Genomic DNA, 22,634 nt, shown 5'->3' on the forward strand with positions numbered 1-22,634 from the left:
ACTGCAACATATTTTAATTTAATAAACACGACATATGTTTATTGGAAAAGTATTTTAATAAAAACATTGCTTATACACAAAACCAAGTAATATTGATATTCTAGTTCTAAAAAAGGCTTGGGTTATCTAAAACATTAAGATGCAACCTCAATAGTGATCGCTTCACATTTTCCAGTCTCTTGATCTGTGCACGTCACATGTAAAGATCCATCCCTAAACAAACAAAAAATGAATAACATTTTAAAAGCTCATTTTATAAAAACAGAAAGTCCTTAAGAAGTTACTTGAGGACTTGGAGTAAATAAGACTTAATTTAAATTTTTAAAAGAGGATTATTAAGAATAAACACAATTTTAGTGTCTTCAGCTAAATTTAATTAGTAATTTCTTTCCTAGAGCTTTACTATAGCAATAATGAAACATACTTACCCATTCATAGGGCAAAGAATGTCAAGATATAAACCTTAGAAAATTACATTGAAAATTGATAAAAAATTATATCTCCAATTATCACAGATTAAATATTTACACTGACTACACTTAAAGAATTCATAAAATATTCATAATGCAAACCAATGTCTTGAGATAAGCTCTTCTCTGTAAAATACAGTAAGTTTTCAAGGTGAAAAATGTGATTAACTGACAAAAATCTTTCTAAGTTTTTAATAAATGATTTGCCTAGAATGACAATGGTTGAAAAAAATCAATAAACTCACAAAAGGGGTCAAGTTTCAAAATGAATTGTCTTAACATTAGAAGGAGTCTAATTTTGTACCTTTTCATAGTAAGAACAGCTAATATATCACGTAATCCATTCTCTTTTTTATCTAAATCCTGGAGTACAACCTGTTTATGCAAAAAATAAGACAAAGATGATTCAAAACTTTGACATATGCACCAATTATTACAAAGGACAAATTTTACTTTTTACTGAAACAAACCTTTTAAAATAGGGCAGTTTCCAATTCTCCTAACATTTAAACAGAATTCAAAGAATAATAGTTAAGCTTTATTACTGGAAGTGTATACTTGGGATGGAGAACATATAAAACACCTAATGTATTTGTCCCTCTTTAGTATCTAGATTAAAATGACTGTTTATAAGAAGTAGTTTATCTCAGAAAATACAGAGTACTATTTTTAAAAATTTTTTTTAGTTGTAGATGGACACAATATCTTTATTTATTTTTTATGCGGTGCTGAGGATTGAACCCAGTGCCCCATGCTTGCAAAGCAAGTGCTCTGCCACTGAGCTACTTGTCAGACTTTGCCAAGATCAAGTATAATGACCAAAGTAAGTCACTACCTTGTTTTACTCATTTGTAAAAAGAAAAGATTAGAACAGATGGAAATACTGAAAGATTATCTTCCAAGATCAGTGTTACTGACCAATACTTCTCCATCTAGCATCTTTAAGTTAGATAGTGACAGCAGCTGTGGAGTCCCCAGTTGGTTTTAAAGGAAAGGTAGGAGTGAGAGAGCGCCCCTAAGGGGGATACTAAAAGTATCATCAGAGATTAGAGACCTAGTGCATAGGAAAATGCTTCTATCTACACAGCAGAATTATCAAAGGAGCTTTGAAAATTTAACCAGCAGATGCCAAATTGGTAAGTCTGAGGTGCAGCCCAGGTATGCTATACATACTTTTTCCATTATTTATTTAGTACCAGGAAGTGAACCCAGGAGGGCTTACCATTCAGACACATCCCCAACTCTTTTATTTTAAGACAGGGTTTCACTAAGTTGCTGAGGCTAAGGCTGGCTTTGAACTTGCCATCTTCCTGCCTCAGCCTCCTGAGTTGCTGGGATTACAAGAGGGGTGCACTTTGTAACCACAGGATGTAGGACACCTAACACTTGTTTATGAATGGATTGCCAGGTGCAATGAGCAAGCAAAAAAGTGTTCTTTTCCTCTTCTAGTACCTAATACCAAGGTGAGCCAAGAGCATGAACAGAGAAGCAGTAAAAATACAAACTGCATTTTGTTTTTATTTTTCCAAACTTTCAAATTAAAATCACTATTTCTTCCTTCACCTAAAAATGAATTAAGTAGAAGTAATTCATTCATAAACAAGGGTTAGATATCCTATGTAATTTTTGTATTAATTGAGATATTAAACTGAATCTAATCCAGAAGGAAAAGCTGAACAGTTGCATGTGACTAAGCCACAGTCTAATTTTATGTATTCACCTGGGCAAACTTGGATTCCTCTTTTGCACAGTTCTTCCCCTCAGACTCATAGAGTTCGAGGCATACAGAAGATATATCTCCAGGGGCTTGTAATGTGTGTTGTCTTCGAGCTGGCAAAGGAGTCCCTGATGGAAAAAGTACCGTGAATCTGTTGGCTCCTGACTCATCCACTCCCTGTAAGCAGGAAAATAAGAGGCATACCTTTTGATATTTAGATGAGAAAAACTTCTATTATAAATAAAATACATATTCTTTGTTGAAAATGTGGAAACTAGGAAAAGATGAGAAAAATATAAATTAATTCCATCCCACTTTGTTTAAAAAATACATGGAAATATTAGAAGCTTGGGGCTGGGGTTGTGGCTCAGCGGTAGAGCATGTGCCTAGCATGCCCTGGGTTCAATCCTCAGCACCACATAAAAATAAATAAATAAATAAATAAATAACTAAGATAAAGGCATTATGTCCAACTACAATTGAAAAATAAATATTAAAAAAAGAAATATTAGAAGCTTATGATTATTTCACTTTCCAAAGAAATCAACCTGCTAGATAAATATTAAACTAAAAGAATATAAGAAACTTATTAAAAATAAAACTATAAACCTAAATTTAAAATCTTTACCAGTATAACAAAGTTTTATTGTAAAATCATGGTGTATATGAAAACTTATGTTAATTAATTTGTGTGAATGCACAGAAAAGCTACACATACCTTAACTAAAATATCTTTGGCCGAACACTCTATCATTAGAGAGTCCTCCATTAATACATTTTCTTTCCCAATAAGAATTCCTGCTTCTATAGCTGCACCAATAGGGATGACCTCATCAGGAGGGATAGAATTGAGAAGGTCAACAGCTGGGAAAAGATCTTTAATCAGTTGCTGTAGCCTTGGCATTCGAGAAGCCCCTCCACAAAGGACAATCTAGAAAAAGAAAATAATTTTCAATTCTTTACTTTTACAAGAATGATTGTTTCTCAAAATCAAATGTAATGGGCTGAACCATCATAACCATACATAATTAAAAAACCATACATTTAACATATTGTCATGCTTAATATATAAATATCTAAATCTAACATTTCATATATAATTAACATATTCTTTACTCAAAAAATGCATAAAATACAGTTCAGCAGTATATATGTGGTTCATGATTAATACTCTGCACCTAAGGCTTAACAACAAATAGACACTTGAATAAGATATGTTAATATTTTGTACTGTTCCAACATCTTTTAAAGAAATATATGAATAAATACGACATCATTCTTGTGACAAAATAGTGCCATGCTATCTGACTTCACCATGGAAAAATATTGTCTTAAGGAAAAAAAGAGATGTTTTGTATTTTTACAAAACCATATTTTAAGCTCTTAGTCCTATCTGATTAGATTTCTTATTTCTGAAGAACTTAATGTAAAACTGCTCCTTATAAATCATCTACATTGCCCACTCATTCAGCACTTATGACTCCATGGGATTCGGAATATTGAATGAATGAATGAATGAATACCCAGGCAGGGAAATCATCAATAAACACTTCTTATTTTATAGTCTTAACGGTCTCAAAGTCCAATGTGTGGCAGAGAAGAACAACTAATGAGAACTAGGACTCATTAACGTGTCATGTGAATGAAATAAGAGTTTCCACATTAATCTTCAGGTGAGGGATGAGTAACATCAGCTGAAGCATTTAAAAAAAAAAAAAAAAGTATGTTTGCCTTGGCAAGAAACCACAAAAGGTCTATTTTCTAGGCTTAAAAAAAAAAAAAAAAAAAGTCCTTTCTAAAATTTTAGGACCCCAGGTAAATACCATGAGAATAAAAAAATATGGCTTTGCAAATTTCTCAAATTCAACATCCAAAAGCTATATTAACAAAACATTAGCTCTATAATTTTTTTTTTTAAATAACCCAGGAAATTTTGGGGTTTTGGTTTTTTTTTGGGGGGGATGAAAAGTGTGATACTCTTAATGTTAACAGTAACCAATACGTTTTAATTTAAATAAATTATTTAAGCATTTAGTCTACAATGAGATTTCTGAAAATTTAAATTATAATAGAAAAACATGAATTTCAAATATAGTTAACTATTCTTATCAAAGGCTTTTCAAATACAATTTCTGCAATATTTCATAAAATAAAACAGAGGTTTAAAAAGAAACCCCAGGCATAGTGGCACATCCCTATACTCCCAGCGGCTTAGGAGACTAAGGCAGGAGGATCACAAGTTCAGAGTCAGCCTCAGCAACTTAGCAAGGCTCTAAGCAACTGAGCAAGACCCTGTCTCAAAATAAAAAATAAGGGCTGGAGTTGCAGCTCAATGGTACAGTGCTTGCCTAACACACATGTGAGGCCCTGGGTTTGATACTCAGCACCACATAATAATAAATAAATTAAATAAAGGTGTCATATCCATCTACAACAATAAAAAATAAAATATAAAAAAATAAAAAGGGCTAGGGGTGTGGCTCAGTGGTTAAACACTCCTGGGTTCAATCCCCAGTACAAAAAAAAAAAAAATTCAAACCACCTGTATTACTCTGCTCAAGCTGCCTTTAACAGCATACCACAGACTGGATGGCTTAAACAACAGACATTTCATAGTACAAGATCAAGGCAAGGTAGGTTTCATTTTGAGTATTTCACTTGGCTTGTTTGTGGCCACCATGACTTCTTTTTTGTTTCCCAAGGGAGAGAGGAAGGAAGAGAAAGAACCAGCTTTCTGGTTGTCCCTTCATATAAGGACATGGAATTTTATTGGAATAGGGCCCTCACCATGACCACATATGACCTTAGCTACTTCTTTAAAGGTACCATCTCCAATAGGAGATGAGCTGAGGACTATGGCTTCAACATATGAGTTTTGGGGTGGGGTGGGCAGGACTTAACTAATTGGAAATTTTAAAACTGGAAGATAAAAAACAAGGAGATAAAAAACATAGTACTGCACACTTATAATTCCATGAACTTGGGAGGCTGAGGCAGTGGGATTACAAGTTTGAGGCCAGCTTCAGCAACTCAGTGAAGTCCTAAGCTACTTAGTGAAACCTATCTCAAAATAAAAAGAGATGGGGATGTAGCTCAGTGGTAAAACAGCCCTGGGTTCAAGCCCTGGTACCTTAAAAAAAAAAAAAAAAGGAAAATAACAATTATCAGAGGTTATTCTTAAAGAAAATGCACATGAAAGACATCACTAGCTCAAGTATTTTATAGGTCTCAGGCATGAAAGTGAATTCAGTTTTTGGGTGTAGGAAGAAAAAAAACTGCCAAGAACTACCAACTCAACTGGGTATAAAAGGGTAAAAATATAATTGCCTGATAATGGAGGTCATGTTTTAAATTTCAAGTTAAAAAATGCAAAATGGGTCAAAAAAAGAAAAGTAAAAGTGTGGATGTTTTGGCTTAGAGGTATTGAGTAAAAAAAAAAATCATATATTATAATATTTTGTCCTTCTGAGTAAGTTCAAGCACTTGAGTCAAAATGGATTAAACCCCCTATTTCTTTGAGGGTCTCATGACTTTTTTCCAAAGACAGAGAGCAAAAAGAGGGAAGTACAGTCTCTGCATATAGTATCGTAACCTTAGAAGAGGCTGAACACTGATGCACAAGATCACAATATATGTGTAGAAGAAAGAAGGGGAGAGAAAACATTAGAAAAGGACCAAGCCCAGGTTGCAGTCTCCTTGAAGCTCAGCCATATGTCTCTGACTGTCTATATGTGTCAGACTTGGGATCAACTGTTGAGTAGATGGATCAAAAAAAGCCACTGATAGCTCCTCATCCAGGGGTGAGGCCATGCACAAGAGCTGAGCAATTCCAGCACTTTCTTAGAATAGAACAATTAAAAAGCAGAGCCCCCCCCCAACCACAGGACAACTATTCTTTGAACCATATGTTAAAAGGGGCCATTTTGTTCAGACAATAAGGATAAGATAGAGACTTCTGAAATGGGTTATCTTTTTGCTAACTTAGCATAAATTTTGTGAAAATTAGAAATCATCACAGAAATTTAAATAACAAAATAATTCATCACATAGCTTTAAGACAAATGGAAAGAAAACCATGTATTATGGTGTCCAAAAATACATTTGTGAAAACTCTATACCTATTTCATATTAAAACTCTTTTAAAAATAGGAAAAAAGGAAATGTCCTTCCCACCCACCCTCCAGCCCCTACTGGGAATAGAACTCCAAGGTACTTTACCCCTAAGCTACATCCCCACACCCTTTCATTTTTTTTGAGACAGGTTCTCAATAAGTTGTTGAGACTGGCCATGGACTTTTGATACTCCTGTCTTGGCCTGGCTGGCATTACAGGCATGTATCACCATGCTCACCAGGAAATTCTATCTTCATTAGATAAAGAAAATCTATTTCAAAATAGTTACCAGGAATCATATTTGCTGATAAAAGATTAATAGCATGCCCCTAATAAAAAGAACAAAAGGAGTATGTCCAGTATCAACAAAAGTACTTACATTCTGATCACAGTGATTAAATATAAAACAGAAATAAAGTCAACAATATGGAGAGAGATTCAGCCTTTCCTGACACCCCTAGCCTACCACATGTTCCTGCTGCCCTTATAATGGCAGCTTCTCAAGAGAGACTCCAATATTCATTATCTCCACAGAATACCTTCTATTCTATAGTAAACTCACATTAGGAAGGAATTTATCTGTACAGCTCTACTACAACTGCTCTTATAGCCAGTCATCCCATATTGCCAAGCCCAATAATCAACCACCAGGTCTCACCTGCCTGCACAGAACAGTTGCTCTTTCCCTCCCTTAATTGCTGATTCTCTTCTTCCCTAGCAGACTAGTCCTAAATCCCCTGTGCTGATCCTCTTCTGTCTATTAACTAATCTCAGGCCTGGGGCTCTGTCTTGGGGTCTCTCCTCTAATGTGGTTCTGCTTGCTCTGCAGGTGATCTCATTCTGCTTGGTGGCTCTAAGTAGCATGTGCTGACAAATGCATACCTCAAGCCCAGACCTCTTTCCCTAAATGCAGACGACAATGTACTCTTCAAGCTATTGCCCAAGTTCTTCTGGTGTTGTGCTCCCTACTTCCTTGCCAGGTTCAGCAATCCCCACTCTCCCTGTTCAGTTATTCTCTTCCACCCACACTACCTCCTGCTGCCCCTTAAACACACCACACATGCTCTCAACCTGCTGTTCCTCTGCCTGGGACACTGGCAGACATTCACATGGCTTGTTCTGGGAATCTGACCTGAAATAATACACTTTGTCACTAGGTAGAGCCTTATCCTGCTTTATCTTTTTTTGTAATACTTATCAAAACTGGAGGCATTATTTTCTCAGTTGTTTATTTATTAACTTTATATCCTAAGTAGAATATCAGTTCTAAAAGGGCAATGACTTTGTTACATTTACTACTGTATCCCAGGTGTCCAGAACCTGTCTAGCATAAAATAAGTATGCTCAATAATTACTTGTGGGTTAATTAGTAAATAAATTTGAATGTATGCCCAGAAAATCCAGAAGGTTCCATTAAAAATCATCAATCCAAAGAGTTCACAAAATGGCAAAATGGAAGATAAAGAAAAATAGAGAATTTAAAAATGAAAATAATAATTAATAATGAAGGTTCACATCTACTCAAAAAGTAAACTGCTTTTTGGTGAGCAATTTGATAACAAATATTAGAAGTCTTAACATCTGAAATTTTATGCTAAATTTTATTTCAAGGAAATTAGAATGATCACAAAGTCGCAAAGACTGCCATTTATAAAATATAAAACTAAAATAACCTACATAGCTAATATAAAGAATTAGTTTTTAAACTATGGTAACATCAATGCAACAAAATCCTATGGAGCTATTAAAATTGCAGTTGTAGAATCTGGGAGCTTTGTCATAAAATGCAGGGATTAACCACATCCATTTTTTTTTTTTTGAGAGTGAGAGAGAGAGAGAGAGAATTTTTTTAATATTTATTTATTTATTTTTTAGTTTTCGGCGGACACAACATCTTTGTTTGTATGTGGTGCTGAGGATCGAACCCGGGCTGCACGCATGCCAGGTGAACACGCTACCGCTTGAGCCACATCCCCAGCCCCTAACCACACCCATTTTTCTATGCACCCTTCCATAAGCCTACTAATCTGACAGTAAGAAGGTATAAAAGTAGAAGGGCAAAGAAAGAAAGAGCTTGAGTTAGAGATTTCAACAAATTTTGGAAGCTGAAAGGGAAGAGGTAATTATTTTAAAGCAGATGAAGTTGAAAATAACCTGAGAGAAGCAGGGTGGTTCAACTCATCATTCAGAGTGGACTGGTGCTCAGAAGTATCCACCAAAACCAAGGGCAGAGCACAGAATCAAACACAGGGCTGGGGTTGTTTTCACATGGAGTGACTGGACCCCTAAGATCTCTCCCTTGACTCAGATAGGTGGCAGCACATTATTCCATAGTTATGGGAACTTAGAAACAAATGTAGAGCAGCTAGCAGGGGAGTCGCAAGGTGCTGAAAACATGGGGAAGAAGGGAAAGTGCATATTCAAGAGAATATTCAACCCTGATGCTCTCTGTCCTCAGGCCAGAAATCAAACCCGTTCTTCTGAAGCAAGAGAACAAAGGATTCCTTCTGGAAAAAATAATCGTTCCTAAGACTACATCTATAAATACTAGCCGGCAATGGGCACAAGCATCAAGAACACAACTTCTAGAGGCAGACTGCCTGAATTTCAGTCCTGACATGCTAGCCTTATAGCTGTGAGCTAACTGCTTAGCCTCTGGGGAAACCTTAGTTTCCACATCTGAAAATGCAGATAACTAGTTCCTACATCCTGGTGCTTTTGTGAAGATTAAATGTTTTAGTGCATGTGAAGCCCAATCACTCATTACCCTTTGCTGTAAGAGGATTATCCATCCCTGCCTATTACCTGACTTTGTAGGTAGGGGATACTTCCCTGCCTGCCTGTCAGGCCTAGCCATGATATTGAATATGAATGCACTGTCATACATATCTAAAGAAAAGCTTTAAAAATAGTGTGTGTTCTTAAGTGTTGTCCCTCCTGCCCTTTCCCATGAGAACTGCATGTCCCAGATAGCTGCTCCTATATCCTAGAGCTGAGATTGAGCAGCAAAGGGAACAGAACCATGGCAGCAGACTTCCAGCCACCTGCCACACGCAACCTAAGTAAGAAAAAAAAAAAAAGTTTGCTCTAGAAAACCACAAAAATTGAGGGCTGTTTAGTTATTATAGAAAAGTAAACAAACTAGAGACACAATTTCATGTTTTTAAATTCTCAAAAGCCTGTTTTTAGAAATACCCAGAGAGGGGATCTTTAACAATGTTCTTAGTCCTAGGAAGACAACTGACACTAATTGATCAGTATGCCCCACACTGTACTATAAATGATATTGTTTATTTCTTGTAATAATCCTATATAATAAGTTATACTACTTACTTCTAAAGTATTACTACTCTCTTATAAGAAATAAAGGCCTCAGGAAATAAAGTGATTTGCCTAATCCAGAACTATCAGAACTGGAGGACTCCAGTTCAGGCAGGTGATGTCTAAGGCCACATCTTCTCCACTGCTGTCTTATACTATTATTCTCATGCTTCTCTCCTGTCACCCATCGTTAGCCTTTAAGCAACTAGTACAATGCTTGGGATATTATAAGTGTCAAAACAGTCCCCAAAACTTATTGAACTGATTTGCAGAAACCAGTTAGAAATTTCCATCATACAGAATTCACCAAAAAAGCTAAAAATATAAAAACTTTCAAACTATAGACAAGTTAAAATAGTATTATTGTTTATCATACAGTAAAACAAAGCAGCTGAAGAAATCAGAGTAATAGATCAATAGATTTAAACTGACAAATGAAATTTCTGTATTTCAAATATTCTTTTCCATAACAGAGTCAAAATTAAACAGTAAGGAACATGTCTCAAAAGAAGATTATAATAAATGATAGTTAAAACTCTTGACTATATAAAATATCCACCCAATGTTTTTAAAAGTATTATGATTTAAATTAAATTAGATTAAGAATATAAAATGAATTTTATACACAAGGAGATACAAAATCAAATAAACATTTAAAAACTAATCTAGCAATTAGCCAGGAGCAGTAGTGTACACCTGTAATCCCAGAGGCTCAGGAGGCTGAGGCAGGAGGATTTCAAGTTCAAAGCCAGCCTCAGCAAAAGTGAGGCACTAAGCAACTCAGTGAGACCCTGTCTCTAAATAAAATACAAAATAGGGCTGGGGATGTGGCTCAGTGGCCAAGAGCCCCTAAATTCAATCCCTGGTACCCAAAATAGTAATAATAATAATCTAGTAATTAACAAAATAGATACCTTTTTTATTTCAACAAGCAACTGGAAATTTATCTTTAAATGATAAAGTTTAGTGTCATCAAGGTTACAGAGTTGCATGAATAGTTAACTCAAGTCTCTCAGAAAGTAATCTGAGGTAAAAATAGTCTTGAACTATTTATACTTTTGACCCAGTAATTTTACTGTAAGAATCTACTGGAAGAGATAATATCAAATATGGTACAGGCCTGTGTCCAAAGGCATCAACAGGGGAGGAAAAGTCACAACCTACGTGTCCACAAAACAACAGTAAGACAATTCATGGTGCCTTTCCTTTCTTAGGATATTAACAACCTATTTCAAAATGTGTTTATGAGAATTATACAGTCATATGGAGAAAGAAACTGACTGTATTATTGTACGTACAAAATTTGAACTATTATTTTAAAAAAACCCCAAAAACCATGGCTAGCAAACAAACTTATACACACAAATTCAAAATATTTTGTAATATAATATGGGCTGGATTTTGGTATTTTCTGAATTTTCTTATATGAATAATTGTTACTTTAATAATGAAATTATTAAAAAACATTTTAAGTTTATAAAAAATTATCAATGGATAGAAATAATTTGGGGGAAAAAATAAAACTAAACAACCTGAACGCTTTTGAGAATATCAAAATTCTTTCCTAAGCAAATAAACAGATGTGGTATGGTGTATAATTTAAGGGCAGGCTCAGGAATGAAAAATCTTGGCTCTACTACTTACTAACTGCATCAGCAAGTCACTCAATTTCTGTACCTCAGTGCCTCCACTTATAAAATGGGGATATATAACAGAGCCTTCCTCACAGAGTTGTTGGTAAGTAGTCAACAAGTTAATGTATGTAAAGTACTTAAAAACAGTGCCAGGCACATAGCATACTTTCAAAAAAAGTATACTAGAAAGGAATTATTCCTTTCTGGGAAACTGGAAGGGGAAAAATATATACATATATATAGAAAATTGATATAGATATATATAATCTATCTCCATAATTAGAGATCACGAGTCATTAATCAGAGTTCAACAAAGCTTACTTATTCATTAATAAAAACTCTGAAAGTACAAGCATAAAAATACTTTTCTGTACCAAGAGCTATTTTCTAAATTTCAAATCTGAAACTATTCCAAAAATAAAATATAAATGCATTACCTTGTTGATATCATCTGCTGTAAATCCACTTTGATCTAAGAGTTCTCGTATTGCTTCTATACATTTATTAAAAAGAGGAGAACAAAGAAGCTCAAATCTTGCTCTGTACATGAGTACACATGTGAACACACACATAGAGAAGAAAAACACAAAAAGTAAAGGCTTAGTATAATCAAACTTACTTTTTTGTAAAGAACAATGCCAAAATTTAATGTGATAGTTTTGGAATGATAGGTTTACAATCAGAGTAGGGTATTTATTAAACAGTGCAATGTCATGGGTGTGTGTCAATTTAAGTTATTCATCTAGATGTTTATAAAAATATTTAATATCAAATCCAGGTGGGAAGCTCTCATGCCTATGGTCTATTTATAAGCTTTCAAAAAAAAAAAAAAAAATCTAAGAATAAATACCCAAATTGGAGCATTCACAACAATAAGCCTATTGACCCTAATCAAACCATCATTAGGAAATTTTTGCTACTTTTATATGTTAAAGCATTAAAATTATTTCTTATTATTTTTCATTATACTCTCAGTTGTACCTCAGTCCTTATGCACTAAGAAGTTTGAATACTAGTGTATAATAAAATTTTTAAAAAGATTCATGTTCATGAAAATATACTCCATAATCTCATACTGAACTTCTTAATTGTAGATGAATGATTTTAAAACTCGTGTTATGTACAGATATTAAACATACTCTAAGAACTTAATTTACTTAATGAAAAGTTATAAATTCCCTCTTCTTAATTAATTGCTGATATTAATAAGCAAACACATACTGAGTACTTTGACAAACTTAATTTCAGGGCATCCTGAAAATAGATAATCTACCCACAAAGAAGTATCTATTCAATTTAATTAACACCGTCTCTGTATTTGGGGGCATGGCTTAAAATGTGTTTTTACCCTAGAACAGTGCTGCCCAACAGAACATTCAGCTAATCACTAACCACATAGCACTACTAAGTACTCGAACTGTAGCTAGTGGTACCAAAGAACTGCATTTTTAATGTTATTCTTTTCCTGATTAAATAGCCATGGGTGGTTAGTGGCTATTGTATTAGGCAGCACTAAAACTCAATTAGGAAAAAGAGATAGAAAAAGAAGGTAAACAAACATAGTGAGTAGAATCCTAAAAATTATACAATGCAGCAACACTTCAAGGCTTTACTATGTTTGAAAGTCACCTGCCAAATTTTTGGGAGATTTCAATAGGCTAACTAAAGATGGCTATTATTACTATTAATAAACACTCGATATGAAAGACTGGGGCAATGTCCAAAGTACAATGAAATCACTTATAGACAATGTCTTAGATTATGTAAAAGATATGGCTATTAAAAACTGTTTTATGTACACTAAATCTATACTCACTAAGTATCATAAAAGCTATTAAAATGTAAAATACTAGGGCTAGGGGTGTAGTTTAGTGGTAGAGTTCTTGCCTAGCATGTGTGAGGCCCTAGGTTCAATCACCAGTACAGAGTGAAAAATAAAAGATATAAAATACTAATGATGATGGGCAGAGTAAACAAAAACAAGAGAGACATCAATCTTTACTACTGTGTTAACAGTTGAAGAGCTAAATTTTAGACTCAAAGTGCCTGGATTGAATCCCAGGCCCATCACTTCCTAACTGTATCACACCTTGGGCAAGTAATGAAACCTGTTTCTGCTTTCCCATGTGTAAAATGAGAAAGATAACAGTATCTATCTCTTAGGGCTGATATGAGGATTCAACTAGTTAATCCAAATATTTAAAATACAGCTTGCTATACAATGCTTACTATTAAGTAATATTGAAACAGGAGACGCTCCACATAGAGTTGGGATATGGCTCAGTGGTCAAGTGCCCCTGAGTTCAATCCTGAGTACCAAAAAAATAAAAAAATAAACAAAAAAGTTTAAGGTGAGAAAATCATACCCACATAAAATGCTCTTGGAATGATTTATTAAAGTTTTTTGAACTTCAGTTTTACCTAGACACATTGCAATCAAAATCTTGACCTTCATATAAGGAGTCAAGGAAACAATTGGCACTTCCTAAGGTTGACAAAGAATGTTTTGCGACTTCAGCACTGTTCATCAGTTTCATCATGGCTCGGGCATTTCCCCTCACATCATGTTTGAAGGACCTAAATTAAAAACATAGCCTTTGAAATTTAAAATTACTGGGTCATTTAGAATTTAATGAAATTAAAACCTAATATTTGCTCTTAGAGCAATAATAAATTTATGAATCAATATTACATACCAGATGTTAGTATTTGGCTTCTAATCCCTCTAAACTTTCCTAGGGATATTTTTTGCAATTAAGAGAAGGGTCCATTTGAGAAATAACCAATTTACTTAATATTTTGAATTAGTGTATTATGTAACCACAATAATAGACAGTAATTTGAAGAATGTAGAATAGATATCCTTTTGCAGGTGAGACAGATAGAGGTTGAAGATTTATGTAATTGGGTCTGCCTCCTATCTCACCCTTTACAATCACAACATAACCACTGTTTTAATTGCATAAAACTATCTTTTGAGCATTTAAAGAACCCCAAAACTTAAATATGCTTCTCGAAAGAAATTTGACCCAGAAAATATGTAAAATTAAAGTTCCCCTATCTCCAATGTTCATTAATTTTTAAAACTGTTTGATCAATTGCTTTGTTAAAATGACAAAGCAGTGTAGATCTTCATTAAACAAGTGAGAAATTACCTTTTTTTCAACCAATGAGTTTGGTGAACTAGTGAAAATGCTATTTCAACTACATGTTTTGTTTTTTCCTTAGACTGTCAATGTCTAATACAATATAACAAAACGTATAATACATAAACATATAATAAACATGTAATATATTTAACTTTTGATATGTCCAAATAGGATCAACACTTTAAATGGAATAATTACATACAGTAATAAGACTCAAATATTCTTTGTGGTAGATTCGTTAAAATAAATACTCCAAAAGATATTAACTCACTGGGATATGATGATAACAACACAATAAAGCCATCACCAGACCCAAACATTTCAGTGGCTATTGGTTCCTTTGCACTGAGTGAGAAATTCCAGCACCCTACACTAGGCAGCTTGGCCTCTTCATCCCAGGACATTGTAACTTTTCACTACCAAAAGAATGGGAATCTTGGGGTTGGGGTTATGTAGCTCAGTGGTACAGCGCCTGCCTGGCATGTGTGAGGCGCTGGGTTCGATCCTCAGCACCACATAAAAATAAATAAATAAAATAAAGGTATTCCATCTACAACTAAAAAAAGAAAAAGAATGGGAATCTTCTTGAATCTTCAGGCTGGATCCTCCCTGACCCCACTATCTCCTGCTAAGTCAAATGTACATAAATTAGTACCCATCTTTCCTATTGGTAGTTCCCATGCACTGAAAAAAACCCATCTTCATTTGCAGCATAGTAATTTAAAGCAAATTAAGGGAAACATTTTTTTATACTTGAATAGCAGCCTCAATCAAAATGTATTATCTAGACCATTAAAACTCACCTCTGGAACTCAGAAGCTAGATACTGTGCTAAGGTTTCTGTGAAATGTGCACCACCGATGTTATCATCAGTGTTTGTTGAAAGAACCCGATACATTCCACTGTTAACTTCCATGACACTGAGAGATAAGGATGTTCCTCCAAGCTTAAATACCAAAATATTGCTTCAAGAGAAAGATAAAGTGAGTAGGCTATCAGAGAATCACAACATTCTAAAGCCAGGAGGGATGGTAGAAGTCACTTAACTTAATCCCTCTAAATTGCAAATGAAGAAACTGAAAATCTCAGAGGAATAAGTTGTCTACAGTCCCTTAGATATAATCCAACTTTAACTTAGTGCTTCTGAATTCAGGCCAATGTTTTACATAATCATGCTAGTAAAACTATATTTTTCTGAGTAATCATAGTCCAAAACACTACTTTTCAAAATAAATCAAGAATTATAATAAATTTTAAGAGAACTGAATATAGAAATTCTATGTATTATGCAAGTTACTACAACACAGTCTATACAGATTAAAACATATACAAAACGAGAAGTTAAATTCTTATGTATCAAAATTCACACTTATTGATATTTCTATCTTCATCTAGTTTGCCTAAAAATAATTTCCTAGTGATTTATACATATTAGTTTCTTCAACATGAGAAACTGAATGAGGTGAAACCATTAAGGAAAGTTAACACAATATATTATATCAATTAATTTCTCTAAAGTTTTGTGATTATCACACCTATTAAGACAAATGTTGACAACTAAATTGTAGTAAGTATATATTTACTATTTCACCATCAAAAGAATGGCGAATCTTCTCAGATCTTCAGGCTGGATTTCTCCCTATCTCTTGCCAATACAACTATACATAAAATATAATCACTTCTTCTAAGCATGTCTAATAATTGGAATTGATAGTAAAATGAACAATGTCCTAGCTTCCATTGGAACTGGGCTGGACCTGTAATTTTCCAATATTCCTCCAACAGAGAGAAGTGCAGAAAAGATCAATCTCCCCTCCTGTTATGTCCTTTCCCTGCTTTCCCAATTATCTCTTTCTCAATAACTTGAAAAACTCTAGGTGGGAGGTTTATTCTCTCTCTCCATAAAGGTGAGAAATCACTGCATTATATAACAATCCCTATTTACATTATTTCCATAATCTAAAAAATTTTCAAAACTGAGAAAACTTATTACTGCAAATATGGTCTTTACCTTTTTCCAGTAGGGGAGTCTTGTCCGATTCCATAAGCAAGAAGAGCTGCAGATGGCTCATGTATTAAACGCAAAACATTAAATCCAGCAGCTCCAGCTGCTTCTCTGTGAACAATTTGCTTTCAATGAGTTTAATATCACAATGTTTAAACCTACACCTTTAGAAAAGCTCTGATAAAAAAGTATGCAATAGGAGCTGGGGTTGTGACTCAGTGGTAGAGTGCTCGCCTTGCACGTGTGAGACCCTGGGTTTGATCCTCAGCACCACATAAAAATAAATAAACAAAGTAAAGATGTTGTGCCCATGTATAACTAAAAAAAATTTTTTTTAAAAAAGTATGAAATAGCAAGCAAGATTTCACAAGTAGACATGAAGCAGACATGAAGTGCAAGAAAAGTAGAACATCTGAAATGGAAAGTACTCTTTCAAGAGTTCACTTTCTGTTCAAAGTTACAATGTTCAGAGTTCATTTTCTTTTTTTTTTTTTAATATTGAGATTGAGAAAGCTTTTTTTTTTAAAGAGAGAGAGAGAGAGAGAGAGAGAATTTTTTAATATTTATTTTTTAGTTTTCGGCAGACACAACATCTTTGTATGTGGTGCTGAGGATCGAACCCAGGCTGCACGCATGCCAGGCGAGCACACTACCACTTGAGCCACATCCCCAGCCCCCAGAGTTCATTTTCTTGACAAAGAAAATATTATGGGTTTATACCAAGTAAGAAAAATAAAGAACTCAAAAATGTCCATGCTGGGCTGTGGTTATAACTCAGTGGTAGAGCACTTGCCTATAAATCAAGAATTATAATAAATTTTAAGAGAACTGAATATAGAAATTCTATGTATTATGCAAGTTACTACAACACAGTCTATATAGATTAAAGCATATACAAAACCAGAAGTTAATTTCTTATGTGTGAGACACTGGGTTTGATCCTCAGCACTAAATAAAAATAAATAAATATATTAAATAAAGGTATAAAAAAAAACCATCAGAGTGGCAAAATTAGAAAAAAAAATGTCTGTGCTAAGAAGAAAAAAGTTCACTTTTTCTGTGAATTCTTTTTGGGCTCTCAGTGTTTAGAAGAGATGCCCTCCTACGTGTTATTCAGAACTTTCACAATTCAAAACACTGATCACACTCTTCCCTAATTGTCCTGCTAATTCTGTGAGGTCAGAACCATGTCTTATTTATCTCCATGTATTCAAACCTGAATACAATGTGAATTAAATAGTAATCAATAAACACTGAAAAAAAATCTAAGCTTAAAATTATTATTTTTATTTTTTAATTATACATGGACACAATATCATTATTTTGTTTATTTATTTTTACATGGTGCTGAGGATTGAATCCAGTGCCTCATATGTGTGAGGCAAGCACTCTGCTACTGAGCCACAACCCCTGCCCCACCCAAACTTAAAAATGTTATAAAGACATTAAGATAAATTCATAAAACAGTTTGGAATTTTCCAATTTTTTAAAATCTAGGGTCACAGTTTTTAAAGGTAAATATTGCAATCCTCTGTCTCAGAAGCAACCTCCATGCATGTCAAAGCCCCTGATAAAATTTCTGATGAAAAAGCAAAGGCATGTTTCCCAATTATTCTCATGATCACCCATAAACACGAAATGTTAACTATTTTTGTTTAGATGTTATGATTTAAGATGATGAAATAATCAGAAAATTTTGCACAATTGAACAGTCTATGTAATTCCCACATAAACCTCAATTACATGAAATAGGCAAAGTGATCCATAAACATCAGTTTAACTCAGTAATTAAAAACATTTCCAATCAAAACAGCTAATAGGGTACCACACATCTAACTTTTTTGTTCTCTTGATATTTTGTAAAAGGAAATATTATTGCCATACTATGGTATTTATAAACATTATTTATTAGGTAAGTTGGTTTTTTTAAAATATTTTTTTAGTTGGAGGTGGACAAAATGCCTTTATTTTTCTGTGGTGCTGAGGATAAAACTCAGTGCCTCACCCGCATTAGGTGAGCACTCTACCACTGAGCCACAACCCCAGCCCCAGGTAAGTTATTTTGAAATACAATTTTACCTTTTACTCTATAGTGATACCAAGAAATTTGTATTTCTCCTAATTAAGCATATAAGATAAACTCTGTAGTATACTTACCCAAGAGCATTTTTTTGTTTTTCTCCAAAGTCAAAGGGAACAGTAATAACTACATCATTTGCATCTGAGCCCAAGACAGAATGAGCTGTTTCTGTACATTAAAAAAATAAGAAAAAAGAAAAATAAATTTTGATGAGAAGAAAAATATTAAGCAATACTTTCTGAGATTTTTAAATTTATGCCAAAGATCATCTCACTAAACAAATATTCCAATTCACTGGACTGCCTTACCCTGTCAATTTTATAAATCATAAAGTGTGATTTTGGTGATAGCTTGTGGACACAGAACTAGCTACTTTTCAAAGAGCCTGACTCCCCTCCAAGTTTCAACCATCTTCCAAATTAGATTAAATTCATAGAGAACGAGCTACTAATGAGTCAATGTGAAGATATAGCATCATGTTATTTCAATACAAGGGCTGCCTTCCACCTCACAGATTCATAAATGACCCTTATAAATAATCTATTCCAGAATTTCCCAGCTTGTTCATACCTATTTGATCTGCCTACACTCCTGTTCAAAGTGTGCTGATAATCTTAAGAGATATAATATTTGTCATTCATGTTTATTTGACTGCTGACTATTAGGAAGTTCTAAAAATGCTCATCTAACCCAAACCATTTACATTACAGTGTGGACAGGCCTATTCTGAAAATACGAAATTCTCCAAGTCAATGCTCAAAAAGTTTTGGATTTTGGAACATTTCAGATTTCAGATGTTTGGATTGGGGATGTTCAACTCCAAGACCTCTGCACATATCCTCAAATCTGAGGAACTCTGAATTCTGAAGCAATCCTAGTTCCAAGCATTTCACATAAAGGATACTCAATGTGAATGTAACAAGGAAATCAAAGTCACAGAAGATAAGTCATTTAAATATCAAGGTTACAAAGTGAGCTAGTGGCCAAAACCAGTTCTATAGTATAGGTTGGGTTCTACAGTCAGCTGTATACTCAGCTTCTCCCATAAGCCAAAAGTATGTCATCTTTTTCTTAAGGTCAACGTTTTAAAGATCATTCAAAGTTAATTGTTTTCTCTTTTGTTCAATACCTTTCATTTTACTAAATATCAGTCTGGCAACATCTTCTGGATTAACAAATTTTGTTTCTTCTCCGGTATCTATTTCATATCGTAATTTCCCATTTTTCTCAACAACCTAGAAAAGAAATTATAATTGTGCTGAGCAATAATTTTTTTAATATAGTTTCAAATCAATATTACATGATCTTTGGCAATTACTTGTGTGACAGGAAAGCAATAAGAGAACCATACTCACTAAACATTTACTTTCCATGATGTATTTCTGAGCTTGTGGGTCATCAGAGCTGTCCATAAAGAGAAATATAAAGATAGCTAATTATTAAAATTAGTATTGTAGATATGTAAAGTTTAAAGATCACTACATTTTTCAATATCACTGGACAAACATTAAAATATCAACAAAATTATTAAACTGCTTAATAAAAAATTTTTTCAATTACAGAAAACAGAATTAAATGGAGTATTTAAATGGTTATAGTAATTCTACTAAAGTACTAAGCTCCACATTTGAAAGTAAATAACTCTTATTCTGATCTTGCCAATATATTTTGAGGCAGTTTTTCATAATGTCAATGATTTTATATCTTACAATTTCACGCCTATAATCCTGAAGACCCAGCCACTGAGATAAAAAGGACAAAGGAGATAACATTGTAAACTAAGGGCAAAGATCTAACATCACCTTTGTGGCTAGATTTCTGAACAAAAAAATCAATACCCCAAATCAAAAGACCAAGCAAAAGTATAAATGTTTGTATATGGAAAGATAGTACTGCTAAATCCAGTATAGACAGTTCTATAATATCCCATACAGACTATTAAATAAATGTATATGGCAAAGAAAACATGAAAGCAAGGACTGTTTTGTTGCTCAAGATTATATCAATTTACAGAGTATTTTCACATTTATTACCTATTTGACCCAAAAATTCATTTGATGGCCACTATTTTAGAGATAAACAGGTTCAGAGAGAGGCAGACTCATAATTCAAAAAGGTGCAAATCCCCTCAGCCTTTCACCACTAATATGGCAAATGACCACTATACTTCTACCCCTGCAGGGATGAGAATCTCTGATCCTTAGCTAAATTCATCTAGAAGTTAAGATGAAATCGATTAGCATCTCTACTAGTAGTCATCCAAGTAGATATGGCTATTATACACAGAAACAGTCTAAATTGTATATTAAGAGCTAAAAATTAATATTGACTCATTGTGGGTTACACAACATATAAAGACCTTTAACCAGGTAAACAAGAGGAAGACAAAAGGGTTTAAAATGGACTAATTTGGCTTATAATTCTAGTATACTTGCAGATTACTCTTCCTTCTCTATTCCCTAAAAAAAATCAACTAATGGGAGGAGAAACAGGTAAGGAGCCAGCCCAAAGTGACATAGTTAAGTAAAGGCTGGCATCCAGATATTCAATACAAAGTTTAGTATTCAATAACTCCTCTGCTCCTTTTTTCTAAACCAATATTAAGACAACATTCCAAGTATTTTTAGGAAAAAAAAAGATGAAGTGTGCCTACAGTGGGATTTTGCACCAATACTACAATTTCAGCATGACACTTTGACACTGGCTATTTTCTTTAGGACAGAATTAAGTCAACCAAGATAATTTATTCAACTATGTGTAGGTTATCTACCACTTGGGATAATTTTCAAGGAAAGATATTTTTTATTCAATTCACAGATCTTTTAGAAATAGAAAATGATTTCTTAATTGCCATGCAAAGAGGCCCTCTTTTATATGCAAACAGAAAGCACATGTTGCTCTTAAGGCCACATACAGGCAAGACACTAGAGACTCAAAAGCAGAGATACGGAAAGCAGAGAATGGAGGTGACACAGGTGCACAGATATCTTCAGAAAGTAGCGGACTGACCCACAACTACACACAAGTAAAAACTTTATTTGTCCACACTCGGATTAAATTACTTAACAGAAAAACAAACGTGGTGGAAGCTGGTCTACATAGCACCTCATTCATATCATGGTCTTTAGGAGGCAGCATGAATCCTACCATTGCATCACAAACTTTACCAGTAATACCACTTTTTCCTCTTCCTCAAGTAACCCTTACAGTCATCAGGCCCCCAGGCATGGCACACACCAGCACTCAAGTGCTACAGGGTCTCCATCCCCACTCCTATTACATTTTAGTGCCTACATGTCTAACAGTGCTTTTACATTCATCTGTTCATTGGATCCTCACAACACCCCTGTGAGGTAGGTAGAACAATTGTTAGTTTCTCACTTTAGTAGTAATGGTTGGGCCTGGGGCTTAGGTAGGATTCCCAGCTTGCTTTCTTGTACATGGTCTCCCTTTATTACAAATTCTCTCCCTTTAATAGTCTTAGCATATTTTCCTACTACTTCTTAAGGACCTTTCCCTTAACTTTTATTCCCACATTATGGTTATTTCACCTGTTAGATATTCACAATCTATCACCAAAGTTTAATTCCACTTTTGTTCTTCAGCACTTTATTATCTTAAGTAAATCCCTGCCTATGTACTTTGCTACAATTAGTAGTTTTATATGGGACAGGTCCAACTCTCCTTCAAGTACTTCCCTGTTTTCCCAGATAATCTATTTATCTACATTAGTGTTAGCCAGTTATAACTGACACATCTTTCCACATAACGGCCTAAAACAATTTAAACAATGGATATATGTATATCCATTTCAATGCCTTAACACATGCTTCTTGAAAGTAAGGAATCTGTAAGCATGATGCAGTGCTTAGAAGTTCATGGGTACATTAATAAACATTAATACCATAGGGTGCTCCCTTAAAATACAATTGTTGCCAGTCTTTCAAACATACATTAATATGCTGCTGTGACTGAAAATGACAATTAAGGTTTCATTTTCATTTTTCTTTTATTATGCTATTAATTTTTTTTTTAAGAACTGAAAGTTACTAGGAAGAAAATCATCTAGTACAAATCTCTCAAGTAAGAAATAAACAAATAGTGGCACAAAAAGGGCAAGTGATTTGCCCCATGAAACAAACCAT

The 22,634-nt window shown here is 34.1% G+C and overlaps 1 protein-coding gene across 4 annotated transcripts in view; it reads right to left on the reverse strand.

Moving 5' to 3' along the window:
• The window catches only part of Hspa14 (heat shock protein family A (Hsp70) member 14), a 29,775-nt gene continuing 7,141 nt past the window's right edge, over window positions 1-22,634 (reverse strand). For 3 of the 4 annotated variants that reach the window (XM_015483509.2, XM_048809182.1, XM_048809184.1), the window contains 11 exons: window positions 19,845-19,893; window positions 19,619-19,724; window positions 18,567-18,657; window positions 16,416-16,520; window positions 15,208-15,369; window positions 13,677-13,832; window positions 11,693-11,795; window positions 2,906-3,118; window positions 2,191-2,364; window positions 775-845; window positions 1-213 (listed from right to left, as the gene is read on the reverse strand). In XM_015483509.2, the coding sequence (XP_015338995.1) occupies window positions 135-213; window positions 775-845; window positions 2,191-2,364; window positions 2,906-3,118; window positions 11,693-11,795; window positions 13,677-13,832; window positions 15,208-15,369; window positions 16,416-16,520; window positions 18,567-18,657; window positions 19,619-19,724; window positions 19,845-19,893 (1,309 nt within the window). In that variant the 3' untranslated portion in view covers window positions 1-134. The remainder of the gene's footprint in view (window positions 214-774; window positions 846-2,190; window positions 2,365-2,905; window positions 3,119-11,692; window positions 11,796-13,676; window positions 13,833-15,207; window positions 15,370-16,415; window positions 16,521-18,566; window positions 18,658-19,618; window positions 19,725-19,844; window positions 19,894-22,634) is intronic. The other variant, XM_048809183.1, reaches the window with a different exon arrangement.

This window comes from Marmota marmota, unplaced genomic scaffold (assembly GCF_001458135.2).
Source record: "Marmota marmota marmota unplaced genomic scaffold, marMar, whole genome shotgun sequence".
Classification (NCBI taxonomy): Eukaryota; Metazoa; Chordata; class Mammalia; order Rodentia; family Sciuridae; genus Marmota; species Marmota marmota.